Raw genomic sequence first — 17,795 nt, 5'->3', positions numbered from 1 at the left:
AGCTTGACTTTTTAAAAAGCAAGAAACTTGTGAAGCGACATTTCATTAATGAATAAGTTCAAACCTAAAAATAAATATATAATGGGAAAAGCCTTGGCTCCAAAGGCTTTACTACAGAATATATATATTCTTTTGGAAGGATTCATGTATCCTCTTATTGAAATCAATCCATTGTGCATTTGGAAATGGTAGTCTATCGGAATTTCAGTGCCAAGGTATAATAACATGCTCCTGATATAAGATGTGATGAACATTATTTAAACATTGGCGGTCGATAAGTGTAATGGAGATTACAAGATTGCTGCGTGCTCTATTGCATACAGAATGAAAAAAGTACTACCAGAAATAATAAGTAATACCAAAACAGGCTTTTTGAAAGGTATATTCAGTAGCAGTGATTAGAGAAAACACAAGAATCCAATTAATCTGCTAGACTATTGTGAATGAAATAAAATATCTAGCCTTCTGGTTCTAGTTGACTTTGAAAAAGCATTGGATACTTTTGAATGGAATTTTATAGATAAAGCATTAGATTCCTTTAACTTCAGAATCTTCTTTCAAAAATGGATTAAACTATTGTTATGGTGAACTACTGAAGGCTGGAAATTGATGTTCATCAATGTGCAAAGCCAGACTTGAAACTGACTTGAAACTGAATCTGAGTTTGCATTGGTTTCTGTCCGATCCATTTATCTGAGAAAAATGAATGCTGTTTGTTGTCAATTAACAGACATCATAGCATGTCATGTGTACAAGTATCACCCATGCCTGTCTGTAATTACATAATGTGACGGAGACAAAACTCCGCAGGAGCCATAAATCAATGTATTTTCTTTATATTGTGTAGCCTGATAGGTGTTAAGTTCAAATTGCATCATCTTTTGAATTCGCCTGTGGAAATAAAACATTGGAGATAACTAACTGTTACAAGCATCCGGGCCTTCAGAATGTTTAGACAACGACAAAATGGCAAAAGCAACAGGAAAATCTACAAATTTGGCGCTTGGTCTCTCTCACAAAATCTAAAGCCTTGATTATGCATCATCAAACCTTAAAAAAGTTGTATGATGCAGTGGTTTGGTATACACTTGATTATGGAGCATAGCAGACCATTCATCTATGAACACAGTGCAGTACAGAGCTATGAGACGCTTCCTCTGAATTGTTAGATACACAATGCAGCAGTACAGTGCAGCAGTACAAGGAGAGCTAGGCTGGACCCCACCTATCATGAGACAGGGGAAAACAGTGGGAAGACAGTGCTGATGGTTAGTCAACATAGAGGAAACCAGGACCAACAGAGCAGTATTTGTATCGGAAGATGACTCTACTTGGAAGCTGAAGTGGAACTGGAATAAAAAAGTACACAGACAATATAGAGAGTACAAACTTTCCCACTTTTTAAACACTAGTGTAAAATATTGTAAACGACTTATGAGTCATGTGATTGCGAACTGTGAAATGAATAGGTTTACAAGTGAATGGAAGGAGAAGCTACAGAAAGAAAGTGGGCAGCATGCGAAAGGTAAAAATGCACAATGACTGTACAAGACTTTTAAACTAATAAAAGGACATATTCATGTGAAAGTTATGTGTAATATGAATCATGCAAACTGGCGAGCTCTTGCACTTTTTCGATGGGGGTTAGCCCCTTTAAGAGGGAAACTGGAAGATTGGAAAATCTGCTCATAGAAAAACGATGATGCTTCAACTGTAAGGATAACACTGAGGATGACGCATGTTTTATTACATTGTCCCTTTTACATGCAATCACATTAGGATGCCGCTTTTAGACAAATGTCAGGATATCATACTCGATTCTAAAGATTGTTCAATTTTGAAAAGTTATGTCGCGTTTTAGCAACCCATGATTATTTGTATTAGTGCCATGTTCAGTGTTTCCAACAACATCTCCACACTCCCAAACTCGAGCAGGGTGCCTGAGGCCACAAATGTCAGTATCGTGTGTGACCTCCATTGGCCTGAATCACAGATGTGCATTGACGTTCATGCTGTCAACAACTGCTCTGACCTCACCGATGTTAATGTCACCCCATTTCCATACGAGTGCAAGTTCAAGGTCTTTGAGGTTATCATCAATATGGAGGTGAAATTCTTGGACCCTCCTGCCAAGAATATCCGAACCATGCTCTGTGCGAGAGAGGTCTGGGGATCTTGCTGGCCACTGCAGAGGTTGAACATTGTGCTGTTGAAGAAGGTTCCTGGTTAGCATGGCAGTGTGTGGCCTAGCGTTATCCTGCTGAAACATAAAGCCATGATTTTGTTGCAAAAACGGAATAACAACAGGTCTGATGATTTCATCACAATATCATTGTGCATTGAGGTTTCCCCAGACAACAATCAAGTCTGTTTTACCCCCAGCATGGATCCCAGCCCAAACCATAATGCTCCCTCCGCCATATCGGTCATGTTCAATGACGTTATTCACATCATAACATTCACCTGCTCGACGCCATACCCAACCTGTCAGCAAGATCAACGCAGAATCGTGATTTGTCCGTGAATAATGTCCTGTTCCACTGTGCACGACGCCATCATTGATGAATGCGTGCCCATTGTAAATGTGCCAGTTTGTGACGTTGAGTCAAGGGTTACCCCAACCACTGGGCATCGGGCATGAAGTCTGGCGGCGTGTAGGCAATTCATGACAGTTTGAGGGTGAACTATAGTGCCTGTAGCATGTTGCAATTCATGGGCCAACTGTGGTGCACAAAATGGAGGGATGGGCTTCGTTTTCGGAGCACAAGTCGAAAACTATTTAATATCTTACAACAAAACGTGACAGATATTTGAGGCAGACCACAAAGTGGTGCCTTTTTCTCTTTACAAAATTTTGGTATTTTTATTTTTCCTGGTTTCCACTGAAACAATTCTCAGATGATTTGTCCTTTCAAATATGTGGGGGCCGGGGGGATATGTCATCTTCTGATGACTCTTGTTTTAATGATTGGCGATGATTGTGTTGATTACACTAATGCTTATAAATGTTTGGGACTTTGACTTGAGGAGAATCTTGATTTAAATTACGCAGCTAAGGAAATAGCAAGGTCTGCGAATCATGCACTGGGTTGGTGATGTGTACATTTACGTTTGTGGAAGGCATGGCATATAGTGTCTTAAATACATATCATAACAACTTAGTGCAACCTATTCTATTTTTACAGGGTAGCACTTTGGGGAACCAAGGATTTTAGTTGTATGAGTGCAGTACAGAAGTTTGTTTGTAGATTGTTGATTGGCGTAAATAGCAAAACCCCAATTTTGGCAGTTAGAGTGGGGACATGGGATGGACTAATACTTTGTTGAAACAGAGTGCAGAAGTATTACGATTTTTGGATAAGCATCACTGTTGGACACCCGATAGATTGCCTTCTGTTATTAATAGCAGGTCATAGATATGGAATATTATATAGCGCACATATCCACGCACCTGCTCAAGGCGCTGGTAGTTTTCCCTCGATCAGTGGATGTCAATCTCAACAGCCCATTGTATTTCAATCTCAACTCACTGGGGAGTATACAACTCTTGCTGCCACTTGGCGCACCGAGTTTATTGAGGCTCTCTCTCATCCTAACGAGGTACCCATTCACAGCTGGGTGGACTGGGACACATAGTCACGGTACTTTGTCCATGTCCAAGTTTACTGTACGTTACTGTACCCGCAACTAGGTGTATGCACGTATTCATGGGTCCACCATCTGGTCATATACCAACGGATTCATGGACTCTTTTGAGTGCACAGGGTTGTGTACTGCATACTAGGGGCTGTGACAACACAGAGTTTGCACACAAAGTTGACTCCAAGGTTTTTATACCTGGTCACAGGTGGGCTTGATCCCGACACCTCAGCCTCGCTGGACCACTAGTCTGGCGCCTTAGCCAGCTCGCCCACCATGCCCCCTCATGTCATTTGGCCAAATCATAGCATGACGCAGTGTCATCTTTATTGCAATTGTTGCATCTCCCAGTGTGGAATCTGCAGCATATGTCAAGTAGTGCATTGACTTTGTCATTCCAGCATATACAGCCGCTAGATCATCAGAAGTGGTTACAGGAACTGTGGAACAACAAGGGTAAGCCAACAGTAATAAGCTACACACATAAAGACATTTAAGTATGCTGTAACACCAGAACCATACACAACTTCTGGCACTGTAGTGTTGTAGGTAAACTATGCTGTGGTACACTACCATTAGAAAGAGAATGTGACAGATTTGCTCATCCTAAGACACAACTTGAAGACAGGCTTTGTCGTCACTGTAGTAGTCAGGCTTTCAAAGACAAAGTCCATTTCTTAGTCAGCTGTGTTTATTATTCTGATCTTTGGTATGTTTAGGAAATTATGTATCTTACACCAAAATTTTGCTCATTTGACAACCATTGAATAGGTTATGTTTTGCTAATCCACTGGCCTCTTTATTACTGTTAGCCATATGTATCATCGTAAACTCACATCCCAATATCCCAATAATTTTCTTTCTTGTTTTTTTAAATATGTGTTATGCTCCTTTATGTTTTAAACTTATATTCTATACTTTCCATGCACATATTGTTTAATGTGTCTCACTGGCTATCTGGCCTGGTGTTTGTATTGTACTATGATATTTTGCCACAGCCATTTTTGACATTCATGTGACACATAAATGAACTGGTTTGTCTGACTGGCTGTCTATGAATGTCCTTCTTGGGAGTAAACCATCAAGGCAACCTGGTTCAAGCTGTGTGTATGTACTATGTGTGCAGCACAGCACAGTTGTTGAAAACACTTTTCATTTTAGGGTGGCATGGGGAGATATTAGTGAATTGTTTGAATTTTGATTTTGTGGAATTTTTTTCATTGCTTTATAAGCTGAATTTGCTGTTTTGATAATTTGTTACTGTAAATCCATGGTGAAAGGTCTCAGAATCTGCAAAATTGTGTTTTGTGTTGCGTGTAAGCTTTAACTGGATAGTGCAAAGTGTAATATGTCCATTCTTACTACAGACACTATCATGATATGTTTTCCTTGTGCAAAAATGGTCATGTTATATATTCTACTTACAGAGTTTATCATGGGGCAGGCTGCATCAAAGCAAGAAGAGTTTTGGGAAGCCTGTGGGTTTGGCCGACCACACATTGTCAAGCAGTTCATTCAGGAGGGCATTGATGTAAACTGGAGATCCTACACTGTAAGATATTGGTGTAGTATCTGTAATTTGCATGACTGTCCAACAATCTCTTTGATTGTTACACCCCCATCTATATTTTTCTTGACAGTTAGTGCTTGTCTGCATGCTCCTTTACAGTTACATTCCCCTCTGTATTTTGACTGCATTGACAGTTATTTTGTTGACTATTCTTGTTGACTGTGAAGTGTTGGTCTTTGTTTTCCCTGAATGTTGCATCCCATTCCCTATTCTCCTTTGACAGTTAAAATTCTGTCTGTATCTCGTGTGCAGTTACACTCCCCTCTATATTCGCTCTTACAGTTACACGTCTGTCTGTATAAAATGTAGCAATGGCTACGAATTGATTTGCCTCGCATTCCAATAAATGATTTTTGACAAACCATTCAAATGTAGTCCCTGTGAATATTAGTAGTGGAATTACACTGCAGCAACTAAGACAAATCCTGCAGGAAAACCAGCAAGATTCAAATTGTTTGATTCACACAGGTTGGCTGAAGTGTACCATTCACGACCCATGCTTTAGACAGTTCAGAATTAACATTGAGGTGTTTGGCTCAGGGAACATACACAAACATAGTTGGTACATCAAACCATGGGCTCCAAGGGGCCAGTGTACGATTTATATTGTCTAACCAACCACAGATAGGTCTCTTTCTAATTATTTTCAGTGTTTCCTGCTGACAAACAAGGTGTTTTGCAATGCACCCCATTGCCAATGGCAACTCATTCGGTACTTCGTGGTAGTACTTCTTTGTCTCGAATAACATTGACTCACGTATGATGTGCAGAAATTACTGTTGTTTTGCAAATTCAAGTCAAGTGGAAGGGAGTTAACTCTAAATCTGTTTTTTCTTATGTCATGCAAAATCTAGTGATGGCTGCAAAAAGATTTGCCTTACAATCCAATAAATACATTTTGACAAAATGTTCAAATTTACTCCGTGTGAATACTAAGAAGAAAAATTACACTGCGGCGACTTTACTAAGACAATACCTGTGAGAAAAACAAGTTGCAAGATTCGAATCATTTTATTTACACAGGTTAACTGAAGTGTACAATCTGATACCCATGCTGAAAACAGTTCAAAATTAACACTGAGGTGTTTGCTTGGGGTCCATGAGTTGATGTACCCTTGATTCAAATATCTGAACAACTTATGGTGTAGTCCCCTTAGCAGTTACACACCCTTTATATTCACTATGGCAAGTACATGTCTGTCTGTTTTCATCTTTACAGATGCATTCTCATCTGTGTTCACTTTGACATTTGGAAGAGTGTGTGTATTTTACAGTTACCCACCACCACCTGTAATCTCCACAGTTACATGTCTGTATGTATTCTCCTTGACTATTACAATTTAGAGTGTATTCCCCTTGATAGTTACACTTCCCTCTATATCCTTGGCAGTAGCATGTATTTATGTATTCTCCTTTACAGCTAAACTGTTTTAGATTTTTGTGCATTGAGACCTCCCTCTCTATATTCCCATTGACAGCTGCCTGTGTGCCTTTATTCCCCTTCATTGTTACATCCCTCTCTGTATTCCTGCTGACACTTACCTCCCTCTCTATATTCCCATTGACAGCTACTTGTGTGCCTGTATTCCCCTTCATTGTTACATCCCTCTCTGTATTCCTGCTGACACTTACCTCGCTCTCTATATTCCCATTGACAGCGGCTTGTGTGCCTGTATTCCCCTTCATTGTTGCATCCCCCTTGACACTTACATACCTCTCTATATTCCCGTTGACAGCAGCTTATCTGCCTTTATTCCTATTCATTGTTACATCCCTCTCTGTATTCCTGCTGACACTTACCTCCCTCTCTATATTCCCATTGACAGCGGCTTGTGTGCCTTTATTCCCCTTCATTGTTACATCCCTCTCTGTATTCCTGCTGACACTTACTTCCCTCTCTATATTCCCATTGACAGCGGCTTGTGTGCCTGTATTCCCCTTCATTGTTGCATCCCCCTCTCTATATTCCCATTGACAGCGGCTTGTGTGCCTGTATTCCCCTTCATTGTTGCATCCCCCTCTGCATTCCCCTTGACACTTACATACCTCTCTATATTCCCGTTGACAGCAGCTTATCTGCCTTTATTCCTATTCATTGTTACATCACTCTCTGTACTCTCCTTGACACTTACCTCCTGTCTATATTCTCCTTGACAGCAACATGTCTGTATTCTCCTTGACTGTTATATCATTCTCTGTAGTCTCCTATAGTGTTTCATCTTTCTCTGTATTCTCCATGATTATTACATATCTCTACATTACGCTCTTTACTCCTTTTCAGCATGACTGTTGTCCAATCCATGTCGCCTCCCAGGGGAAGCCTGAGATTGTCGAACTCCTGTTAGAGGCCAAATGTGATGTCAACGTAACAGATATTGTAAGTTGTAACATTTTAATTGTTTAATAAATCTTTTGATTTATAATGTTGTGAGAGGTCTATGTTTCAGAAATTGCAGGAATGATGCAAAAATTATTGTAAATGATTACATCAATTCAGATGTCAGTGTAATAAGTCCTATTAGCTGTAACATGCATGGATGAGACAGCAGATATTTATTGTACAGTGTTCACCAGTGTTAACGCCCTGAATGCTAAAGGGACATATTTGCCCTTCCTCTTCAACCCCCATTCTGAAGGCAGTAAAATTTTAAATACATCACGCACATTTGTTTCCATGTTTCTTGATATCATCCACATGTTTCCGTTCTCCAGTATATACCTGAAAATCACCAGTAAAATTCATTTGGGACAGATAAACTGAAATCCATGATAAAAACAATTTTTTACATACCTTACCATAGGTCTATAGAATATTACCTCAAGCTTCACTTAGTAGGAGATCTCAAGGTGTTGAATTGCTATTCAATCTTGAATGGCTCCCTCGCAATCGACTACTGTCAGGATACGGAAGTATCTGGATCTCCCCACTGCACATGCGTACAGACTCCACGAAAAACTTCAGTTTTACTTCAAGCGTCGTCTGATCTAGACGTGTTTGAGTTGCTATACTTTTGTTTTTTAGAACTAATAAACTTTTATGTTTCTGCTTTTTTTACACTGATTCCTTTCAGGGGTTTTGTGCGTGGTATGTATATTTTTCAATCTTTGAGTCGATTTCTAACGTATATTTACGTTATTGTTCACTTGTGGGCTACCTCGTACGAGGCACGTTAGCGTGTCTCCTATTTCGTTGTTGCCTCCGTAATTTGTTACCGGTTCGGTTTCATTTGTTAATGCACTGCGTCTACTGATATTTTTGTCCGCGGTATCTAAGTTTTTTATTACTTAGCGCGGTATTTAGTGTAAATTTGGTTGCTCTTTTTCAAGTGGCACCTATTTTACTTGTCTATGCTGTTGCACGCAGAGTGGAACAGTCCATTATGTGGTAAGGGGTGTTTTTCTTCTACCCTTATTTTCACACGGTTATCTCGATATATTACAGTTTTTGTGCATGACACACCTCTTTTGTGAGGTTTCTAAAGGCTTGAAGTCCGGCAAGGTCCGGTACACGCACTGCTCGGACTGTGCTGCTGTGGCCTGCTCCCTACTGCAGCGTTGTGCAGTGTGCTCGAGTCTATCTATACCAGAATTCTAGGCATACTTGGCATCAGTGAGGAAGAGGAAGTCACAGATCTCCTGCATCCTCGTCTGGTTCAAGGTTATCTCTTCCGTGTACTCCGGAGATTCAGTCTCCATTGGAGATACCTGGAGCGTCAGTGTGCAGTGTGCTTGAGTCTATCTATTCCAGAATTCTAGGCATACTTGGCATCAGTGAGGAAGAGGAAGTCACAGATCTCCTGCATCCTCGTCTGGTTCAAGGTTATCTCTTCCGTGTACTCCGGAGATTCAGTCTCCATTGGAGATACCTGGAGCGGCAGTGTGCAGTGTGCTTGAGTCTATCTATTCCAGAATTCTAGGCATACTTGGCATCAGTGAGGAAGAGGAAGTCACAGATCTCCTGCATCCTCATCTGGTTCGAGCTTATCTCTTCCGTGTACTCCGGAGATTCAGTCTCCATTGGAGATACCTGGAGCGTCAGTGTGCAGTGTGCTTGAGTCTATCTATTCCAGAATTCTAGGCATACTTGGCATCAGTGAGGAAGAGGAAGTCACAGATCTCCTGCATCCTCGTCTGGTTCGAGGTTATCTCTTCCGTGTACTCCTGAGATTCAGTCTACATTGGAGATACCTGGAGTGGCGTCAGACACTGCTGCTACGGGCGCATCCCAAGCTACTGTCACTCCAAGCTTAGAGAAGTCGGCGCCAGGTTCAGGCGCACTAGCATTTGAAGCGCCACGAGGCACTGTGACGATTAGGCGTCAGGTGTCGATTCAGAAGTCCATGGAGTAGTTCATCCAGTGTTTTGTCGGCGCCGTCTTTCGCCATTCAGGTCACCGGATCGTTTGGGCAGATCCCTCCACCGCAGTCGCAGGAGTTGGCATTCGCGGTCCTGTTCTGCGTCACCACCTCGTGTCAGACAGTCGACACATAGGAAGTGCAAGTCAACAATTTCTTGGAATTCTGAACAATACTTCTCACCAGACTATGAGGAGGACCCTGCACAATTGAAGGAGGAAGAGGTATCGTACCTGCCATTGTCCGCTATTTATGATTGATAGCTGATAGGCTCCGGGAGTGCCCCTCCCCGACGTCAGGGGTAGACAGTGCCTGGGCTGTTAGGGTGGAACCTGAACTGATGATTCCGCCTCATGCTATGGTGGCTGATGCCATTTCGGCGATGTTGGTTCAGGACTCCATATTACAAGCAATTGACATGAAGTTGCGGCGCATCCTAAAACCTATATCAGCAATAGCATCAGCTACTTCAGCAGCGGATGTAGACTTAACGTAACTTAACGAGTTCCAATTGGAACATCTGTTTTCACTATTCCTATGGCAAGGCAATGTGTTACATGACCTGTTAGGGCATGTCCGGACAGTGCTGACAATGACGACAGGATGGGGTTTTTTGGATGCTTGTTTATGGCAGGAAGAGTTAAAACGGCGTCTGATTAGAACTCCTTTCTCCTCATAAGCCAACTTGGGAATGCCATTCCTGAGGTGTACAAAGAACATGCTGTATTAACGAACACGGCGTTATCTTTGTCAGCATTTGAAGCCCTCTTATCTGCCTTACGTGATAAAATGGGAACACACGACAGAGGCAAGAGACGCCCCCTCCTCTATTCAAGACATTGGGGGTGTTACCTGTCACAACTGGAACCTCCCGCCACCAACAGAGCCAGTTTTTCCTACGCCGGGCTGGGCATCTGTTGGAGGTACTGGTCCATCCTCGAAGATCCTTACATTACAATTTGTCTACATCAGCTTAAGCGACGAAAGTTTTTTCGCACGCTTTACTCATCTACACACATGCTCGCCAAACAGCCTGGCTACGGACAAGCCTAAATGCTAGCAAGGGTAGCATCGTGAACAAGATTTCACGATGATCAGTTATCTGCTACACCGATGACGTCACATAGATCTGACTGGTCCCCGAGAGACAACGCCCTGCAAAGGAAGCCAGTGACGTTACATCTACATTCTGATTGGTCCTCGAGGGACAACGCCCTGCGCAGAATGTGTTGTTATTATTCCAGTGTTGGGAAGTGGCGTAGATTTGACTTTGAGTCATTTTTATGATGGAGGGATGTCGTTTACACACTAGACTAGCAGTCTACAGCGTCATTGGTTTCTTCGGACGGCATAGAGATCTTCTAACAGCAGACTCGATGCTGCCTATCAGGAGGCATGCAGCAATGAATGGCAGTTTCTGATCACACAGACAGTTGGCTATAAATAGACTTCCTTGGAATGTCAACACATTCATAATGAACAGCGTTGATGATCTGAAGTCGAAGAATGACGCATCTTCAAGGCATACAAGCTTTTCTTGAGAGAAGTCAACTTAGTTTACAGTTGGCCTTCACTATCAGGGTGTTAACTCAGCTTGGATGACTTGTGGATCTAACTCCGCAGGATTTGAATCATCACATCGCTGTCCCAGGTTCGGGGGGTTGAAGTTCAAGCCGATGATTTAAACAAGTTCTACTTTCTCAGTGATATTGTCTACTCGATCTGCTCACGTCACCTGAGGATATGTTCAGACGAAGACGTCTACTATTACGTCTATGACAGTGGTTTCTGGGTCATGGTTTTATGTCCTGACCAGTTTACGACATTGGGCGTCTTGAGACCACACCTGCTTTCGTAGACTCGCCAGTCAATGTTTGCGCAGGAACTTACATATTAGAGCCAGCTTTCAACAACTCCTGTTGCTTCTGGTACATCTGTACCAATACCTGCGCTGGCGGACGATCGAGTCGAACATCTGCAACGGAGTCTGACCAAGTTTGTGCAGGACCACGAACTATTTGTGCCTCGGGGCTCTGGTGTGACACAGCTTAGCATACTGGCACATCAGCAACCTCGAGCTGGAAGCAGTGATTCTAGTTGTAAGTCACTGGGCGTCGATACTGCCCCAACCTACTAATTGTCTCAGACAATGTGATGGTGGTGTGGCTGATTTTGAGACAAGGGACAACCAGATCCAAGTCCCTACTGGGCCAGATGTTTCATTTAGCCAGCATCTTAGATGTAAACGACATTGAAGCCAGAACTCGTCATATTCCAGAGCGCAGGAATGTACTAGCCGATGTACTCACAACCAGGGAAGCTGTCCCCGACCCAGTGGATGCTTCACCCAGAGATACTTCGGCTCAAATGTCAGAATCACTGCCACCCGCTGATAGACCTATTCGCCATGAAGTTCAGTGCTCAGTTTCAAGTATAAATGTCCAGTACCTTTCGGTCGTGGCGAAACTCAGACTCATGGCTCGGATCCATCTGCTTTTGGTCACGCCCTGGTGGCCTGTGAGGACGTGGTTCCCAGAGTTATGCTGCCTCGCAGAAAGAGATCCGCTCTGACCTCCAGAGTGGGATCAGTTGCTGCGCCATCCCCATAGTCAGACACTGCAACCAGACCTGGCGCGTTTCCATCTATGAGGCTGGACCATTTGCAAGGGACTTTGAGTGCCAAGAGATACTCATCTCAAGTGGCAAAGGTCATTGCCTGGGCACACAGAGCTTCCACTCGATCACTCTGTGATGACAAGTGGGCTACTTTCGAGAAGTTCTGTGCCCAAAAGTTGCAAGACCCGTTGTTTGCGTCACCCCAATTCCTGGCGGAGTGTTTACATTACTTGTGGTGTTCAAGGAAGCTCAGAGGCAGTACTATTGGGACCTACCTGTCAGCACTGAATTCAGCTTTAGCTGCCAGAGGAGATAGGAGGTCTCAGAGATCCCCAAGTTAGTCGCTATGTTAAAGCGTTTAAGCTGGAGGACCAAAGGTTAATTCTGACTGCCAGCGTGGGACCTGAACGTTGTGCTACAACACCTGAGAGGTCACCCTTACGAGCCGCTGGATAGGGCATCGTTTGACAATCTAACTTAAGGAAAACGGTGTTTCTGTTGGCATTAGCGATAGCGGCGAGGGTGAGCGAGATTCACGCGTTGGATGTGACCAGGATCAGATTTGAACAGACCAGACTCAGTGCTGTACACTTGGGCCTCCTCTTGGATTTCCTGGCAAAGAACCAACTGACAGGTCAACCAGACAGATTGTTCACCATCCTGCCCCTTACGCCCATTATCGGACCATAGGATCGGGATGAGCAGTTGCTTTGTCCGGTTCGGGGTATCAGATTGTATATCAAGAAGTCCTCTCCTCGTCGGGGATCTAGGAACAGTTTGTTCCTGCTTTATTCTACGACCGCTAGAGGGGAAGTCACCAGGAACACAATAGCCTTATGGTTGAGGCAGACCATCCTGGCGGCTTAAGAAGCACAGAATCTAGCTCACCCATCGTCTAACAACCTGAACGAGCTTCGGGCGTTTGCCTCGACTATGGCCTTATACAGGAACTGTACTGTCCCTGGTGTTATGGCTGGGTGCTTTTGGTGGTCCTCAACAGTTTTGCGTCTGATACAACAGAATAAACACAAGGCTGACAGCAAGGACAGGAGGACCCTCCTGACAAACCCTACAAGTTCGTCGAAGACCAAACAAAAAGTTATGGTCTTTGTTTGCGATTTCAAGCCAATGAGCATGGAGCTCAGTGCCATTATCCGGAAGCGATAGCATCTGCCATCCGGATCAGAAACATGCCAAAAAGTGTTGGACACTCCCCACATTACGGCCTACAGGAGGAACAAAACCCTGAAGGATTACCTAGTACGCGCTTCACTAGAATACCCCAAGAACACGTAACAAGTCAGTGGCCGGGTAGTCACATTCTTTGACGACCCATGTAACAAACAAAACTGCAAAATGTGCATCATAATCAATCAATCAGACACTTTTTACAGCACAGTATCTGGTGTCAAATACCGTAAACGACAGTATAAATGCACCAACAAAAATATGGTCTACCTGCTCACCTGCAAAAAATGGAAAAAACAATATGTAGGGGAAAGCAGAATATGTTTCAAAACGAGATTGAATGAACACTATCTTGACATCACACACAACAGAGCTAAACCTGTTGCAATTCACTTCAACTCGGAAAAACATGGCAAATCTGATCTTACTTACGAGATCATCGCACAACTCAGAGAGGACCCTGAGCTTGTTAGCACCACCCAAAAGAGGAGATCATTCGAATTAAGCTGGATATTTAGACTCCACACGTTCGCCCTGCAAGGCCTCAATGATAAGATAGTCGGCTAAGGTATCACCCTAGTCTTATATATCACCAAAGACTTAGTGCGAGGGAGAAACAGTCATGCAGAATGTCTGTCTGTGGCTAATGTAGATTCAGGCGTTGATGGATTTGTTGGCAATGATGTATATTCCAGTGAATTGTGAATGTGTCCCCCTTCAACACTGCAACTATCCTTTATATATATATTCAGTCATTTCCTGAAAGTTCGAGCACATACGACTATCGCCACTCACATGGAATGCCCTCGAATAGTGTTTATTTGTTTTCAAAGGGAGATAACTCTAAAGTACAGCCTTAGACTCATGCCGCTAAAATAATTGTCTATAGGAAATGTGACCCATAATAACTAATGCTAAAGCCTTTAATATAGTGACCCAATTACAACTACCGCAGTAATGATTAATAACAACTCAAATCATGGAAAATACTCCTAACAGAACAAAGACGTAACAACCCATATGTTACCAGAAGCACATTGAGGAAAGATGCAACAACTTTTATGTTACCATAGGCACATAGAAGAAAGAAGGAACAATCCTTATGTTACCAGAAGTACATGGAGAAAAGAAGCAACAACCCTTATGTTGCCTTAAGCACACAGGAGAAAGAAGAAACAACCCTTATGTTGATGTTACCAGAAGCTCAAAGAAAACAGAAAGAACACCATTGACGTTACCAGAAGTACATTGAGGAAAGAAGTAACAATCCTTATGTTATAACAGAAGTACATTGAGGAAAGAAGCAACAACCTTGGTGTTGTCGTAAGCACACAGGAGAAAGAAGAAACAACCACTATGTTTATATAACCATAAGCTCATGGAAGAAAGAAGTAACAACCTGATGTTACCATAAGCACACAGAAGAAGGAAGTAACAATCTTAATGTCACTAGAAGCTCACAGAAGAAGGAAGGAACAGCCTTGATGTTACAATAAGCACACACGAGAAAGAAGTAACAATCCTTATGTTACTAGAAGCATATTGAGGCAAGAAGCAACAACCCTGATGTTACCAGAAGCTCACTGAGGAAAGAAGCAACAACCAGTATTTAGAATCTAAGATTTTCTCAATAATTTCTGTGAAAACTGTATATACTTTGCATACACTTGATGTTCCATCCCTGTTTGACAATGGTACAAGAATCTCTATGGAAATGTAAGTTGCAGTGAGATTGAAGTCTTTGCTTTTTCACAGAGTCTTTGTGATTTGTCAAAGTGTCTTGGCGATGATACATATTATAGTAATATTGGTTTGTATTACAAGTGAAATACACCATATTGTTTGAATTTTTTTCATTATTAAGTTGGTTTTTTTTTGACATCTAAAGGGCATTTATTGCACCTCACCCTGCTGATTATCACAAAGGATATACTTTCACTGTAATCAAAATTCAAACAAGTTAAGTTTTCTATAAAGTTTGTCTGTTTGGTTCATTGTTACAGTTGAACTGTGTTACAGCTGACCATTATTACAGCTGATGGTTATGATCCAGCTAGCCATTGTTAAAGCTGACTGTAACACCTACCCATTGTTACAGTTGACTTTTGTATCACAGTTAACCATTGTTACAGTTGACTGTTGTGTTACACTTAACCATTGTTACAGCTGACAGTGGTATTACAGCTAACAGTTGTTACAGTTGACTGTTGTGTTGCACCTTACTATTGTTACAGCTGACCATTGTTATCCCCCGCCACATGTTTAGTTAGAAGCAGGGCATAGATTAATAGGCTCAATCCAGAAGTATGTAGAAATTGGTTCATCTTATGAACTGTTAACTGCATTCTTTCGCATTTGGTACCTAGCTTCATCACAGTATAGGAAAGGACATAGTCAGGACTGGTTACACTGACCTTAATTTCAAGGTCACAATTGAATTTTAACGTTTTACACTTGTCATTGAGATATCTCAAGAAGCATTAGCTGGATTTTCTTCATATTTATCTAGGGTCTTATTCTCTAGGTCACAGCGCCACTTCAAAGATTTTAGCATCTTAACCTGCATGTTAAGCTTGTCAGCAAGATATCTCAAGAACCATTCACTGAATTTTCTTCATAGATGGTTTGCACATTTATCATCAGCTCTACAATCCAGGGCCCCGTTTCACAAAACTCTCGTAAGCCTAAGGTCTCGTAACTTTTCCCGTAGCCTTTGCACCTCCGATGTTACAGTATGCTAGGTACAAATGCTATGAGAAAAGTTACGAGACCTTAGGCCTACGAGAGTTTTGTGAAACGGGACCCTGCACGTTTTCTAAAGAGGATTATTTCTTCAGTCCCAACGAGTGCCGGTTTAGACAGCCTCCACAGTACAGCTTACCATTATCTAACCAGTTGTAACAGTTGATTCTTGTATTAAACTTAAGCATTGTTACTTACAGTATACTGTTGTATAACAGCTAACCATTGTTACAGATAACTGTTAGGTTACATCTAATCATTGTTATTGTTGACTTGTGTTACAGCGAGGAAACACTGCTCTGCATCATGCAGCTATGAAGGGACATGCTGACATCATGGAGACACTTCTCGAGGCAGGAATACAGCTTGATGCTCAGGACAAAGTAAGTGATATATTTTCAACCCCTTTCACTGACTGACCGATGACATTGATAGGTCACTTTATCTTACACTGACTGATCAGTGACAGTGTTAGGTCACCTTACCGTACACTGACTGATCAATGACAGTGGTATGTCACTTTACCTTACACTGACTGATCAGTGACAGTGGTATGTCACTTTACCTTACACTGACTGATCAATGACAGTGGGGTACCTTTCCTTTCATTGACTTACTGATGACAGTGGTAGGTTAACTTACTTTGCTCTGCCTGATCAATGACAGTGGTATGTCACCTTATTTTACTCTCACTTATCAATGATTGTGGTAAATCAACATACCTTACACTGACTGATCGATGACAGTGGTAGGTCACCTTACTTTACTCTGACTGATTAATGACAGTGGTATAACACCTTACCTTACTCTCACCTTAATGAGATCTGTTGAAGACAAAGATGTTGCAGTGACTCCATGTGACTCCATGCTAACAGTGGGATGTCTGTTTACTTTGACTTACCAATGGAAATTGTAAGTCATAGTATATTTTCATATGTTTATGGCTAGTGTAAGACTATGTTTACTCTCTTCACCTGTCTACATGAGAATGGTTGGACAGCCCTGCACAACGCCTGTTATTGGAACTACCCTGAAGCAGTCAAGGTGCTAATCCAGCATGGATGTGATATTAATCTGAAAAATAAGGTTAGACTTTTTTCAACTACTATCTTAGTATTTCCAGTTGACTATCAGCTTCATCCTACAACTATGTTTACACAGATCAACTCAGACAAACTATAACAGTTCACACATCCAAAATGTTTCAGTGTTTTGGTGTGAGATTTTCTGGGGTCAAATACAGTTGTTTGGTTGATGTTTTGTAACTTTGCCACTCTGAGCATGACCGTGCAGTTTAGAATCACAATCCATGGACTATTGTAATTAAATCATTTGCTGTTATATATCATAACAAAGTTTTTATGAATACATCCCTCTAACACTTGAATGCCAATTTTTAAACTTATCCTACCTCACGGTATGCTCCTTTCTCTTCTTCTACGACCATGCGTGGAAACTTGCTTTAGGCTAACGTGAATCAGATCTTCTGGCTCTGCCTGACCTCTGCCCCCACTTCAATAGCAGGACCTGTCAATCATCATAATAAGCATGCAGATCACTCAGTTGATCGCATGACATCCCATTACTGTCATTCTCTTTCTTGTCGCTACACCAAATAGATGAGTGCTGTTCCCTCAGGCACAATAGTTGATTGTTAATCATGGGTAAATCAAATCAAAGTTCCT

General features: G+C 42.0%; 1 protein-coding gene across 3 annotated transcripts in view; it reads left to right on the top strand.

The window, feature by feature from the left end:
• The window catches only part of LOC137278710 (ankyrin repeat domain-containing protein 6-like), a 105,237-nt gene that overhangs the window by 57,396 nt on the left and 30,046 nt on the right, over positions 1-17,795 (top strand). For 2 of the 3 annotated variants that reach the window (XM_067811224.1, XM_067811226.1), the window contains exons 2-6: positions 4,041-4,095; positions 5,067-5,191; positions 7,491-7,586; positions 16,395-16,493; positions 17,098-17,196. In XM_067811224.1, the coding sequence (XP_067667325.1) occupies positions 5,075-5,191; positions 7,491-7,586; positions 16,395-16,493; positions 17,098-17,196 (411 nt within the window). In that variant the 5' untranslated portion in view covers positions 4,041-4,095; positions 5,067-5,074. The remainder of the gene's footprint in view (positions 1-4,040; positions 4,096-5,066; positions 5,192-7,490; positions 7,587-16,394; positions 16,494-17,097; positions 17,197-17,795) is intronic. The other variant, XM_067811225.1, reaches the window with a different exon arrangement.

This window comes from Haliotis asinina, chromosome 3 (assembly GCF_037392515.1).
Source record: "Haliotis asinina isolate JCU_RB_2024 chromosome 3, JCU_Hal_asi_v2, whole genome shotgun sequence".
NCBI lineage: Eukaryota > Metazoa > Mollusca > Gastropoda > Lepetellida > Haliotidae > Haliotis > Haliotis asinina.
The sequence above is the reverse complement of the archived record's forward strand: the minus strand, read 5'-3'. Positions and strand labels throughout refer to the sequence as shown.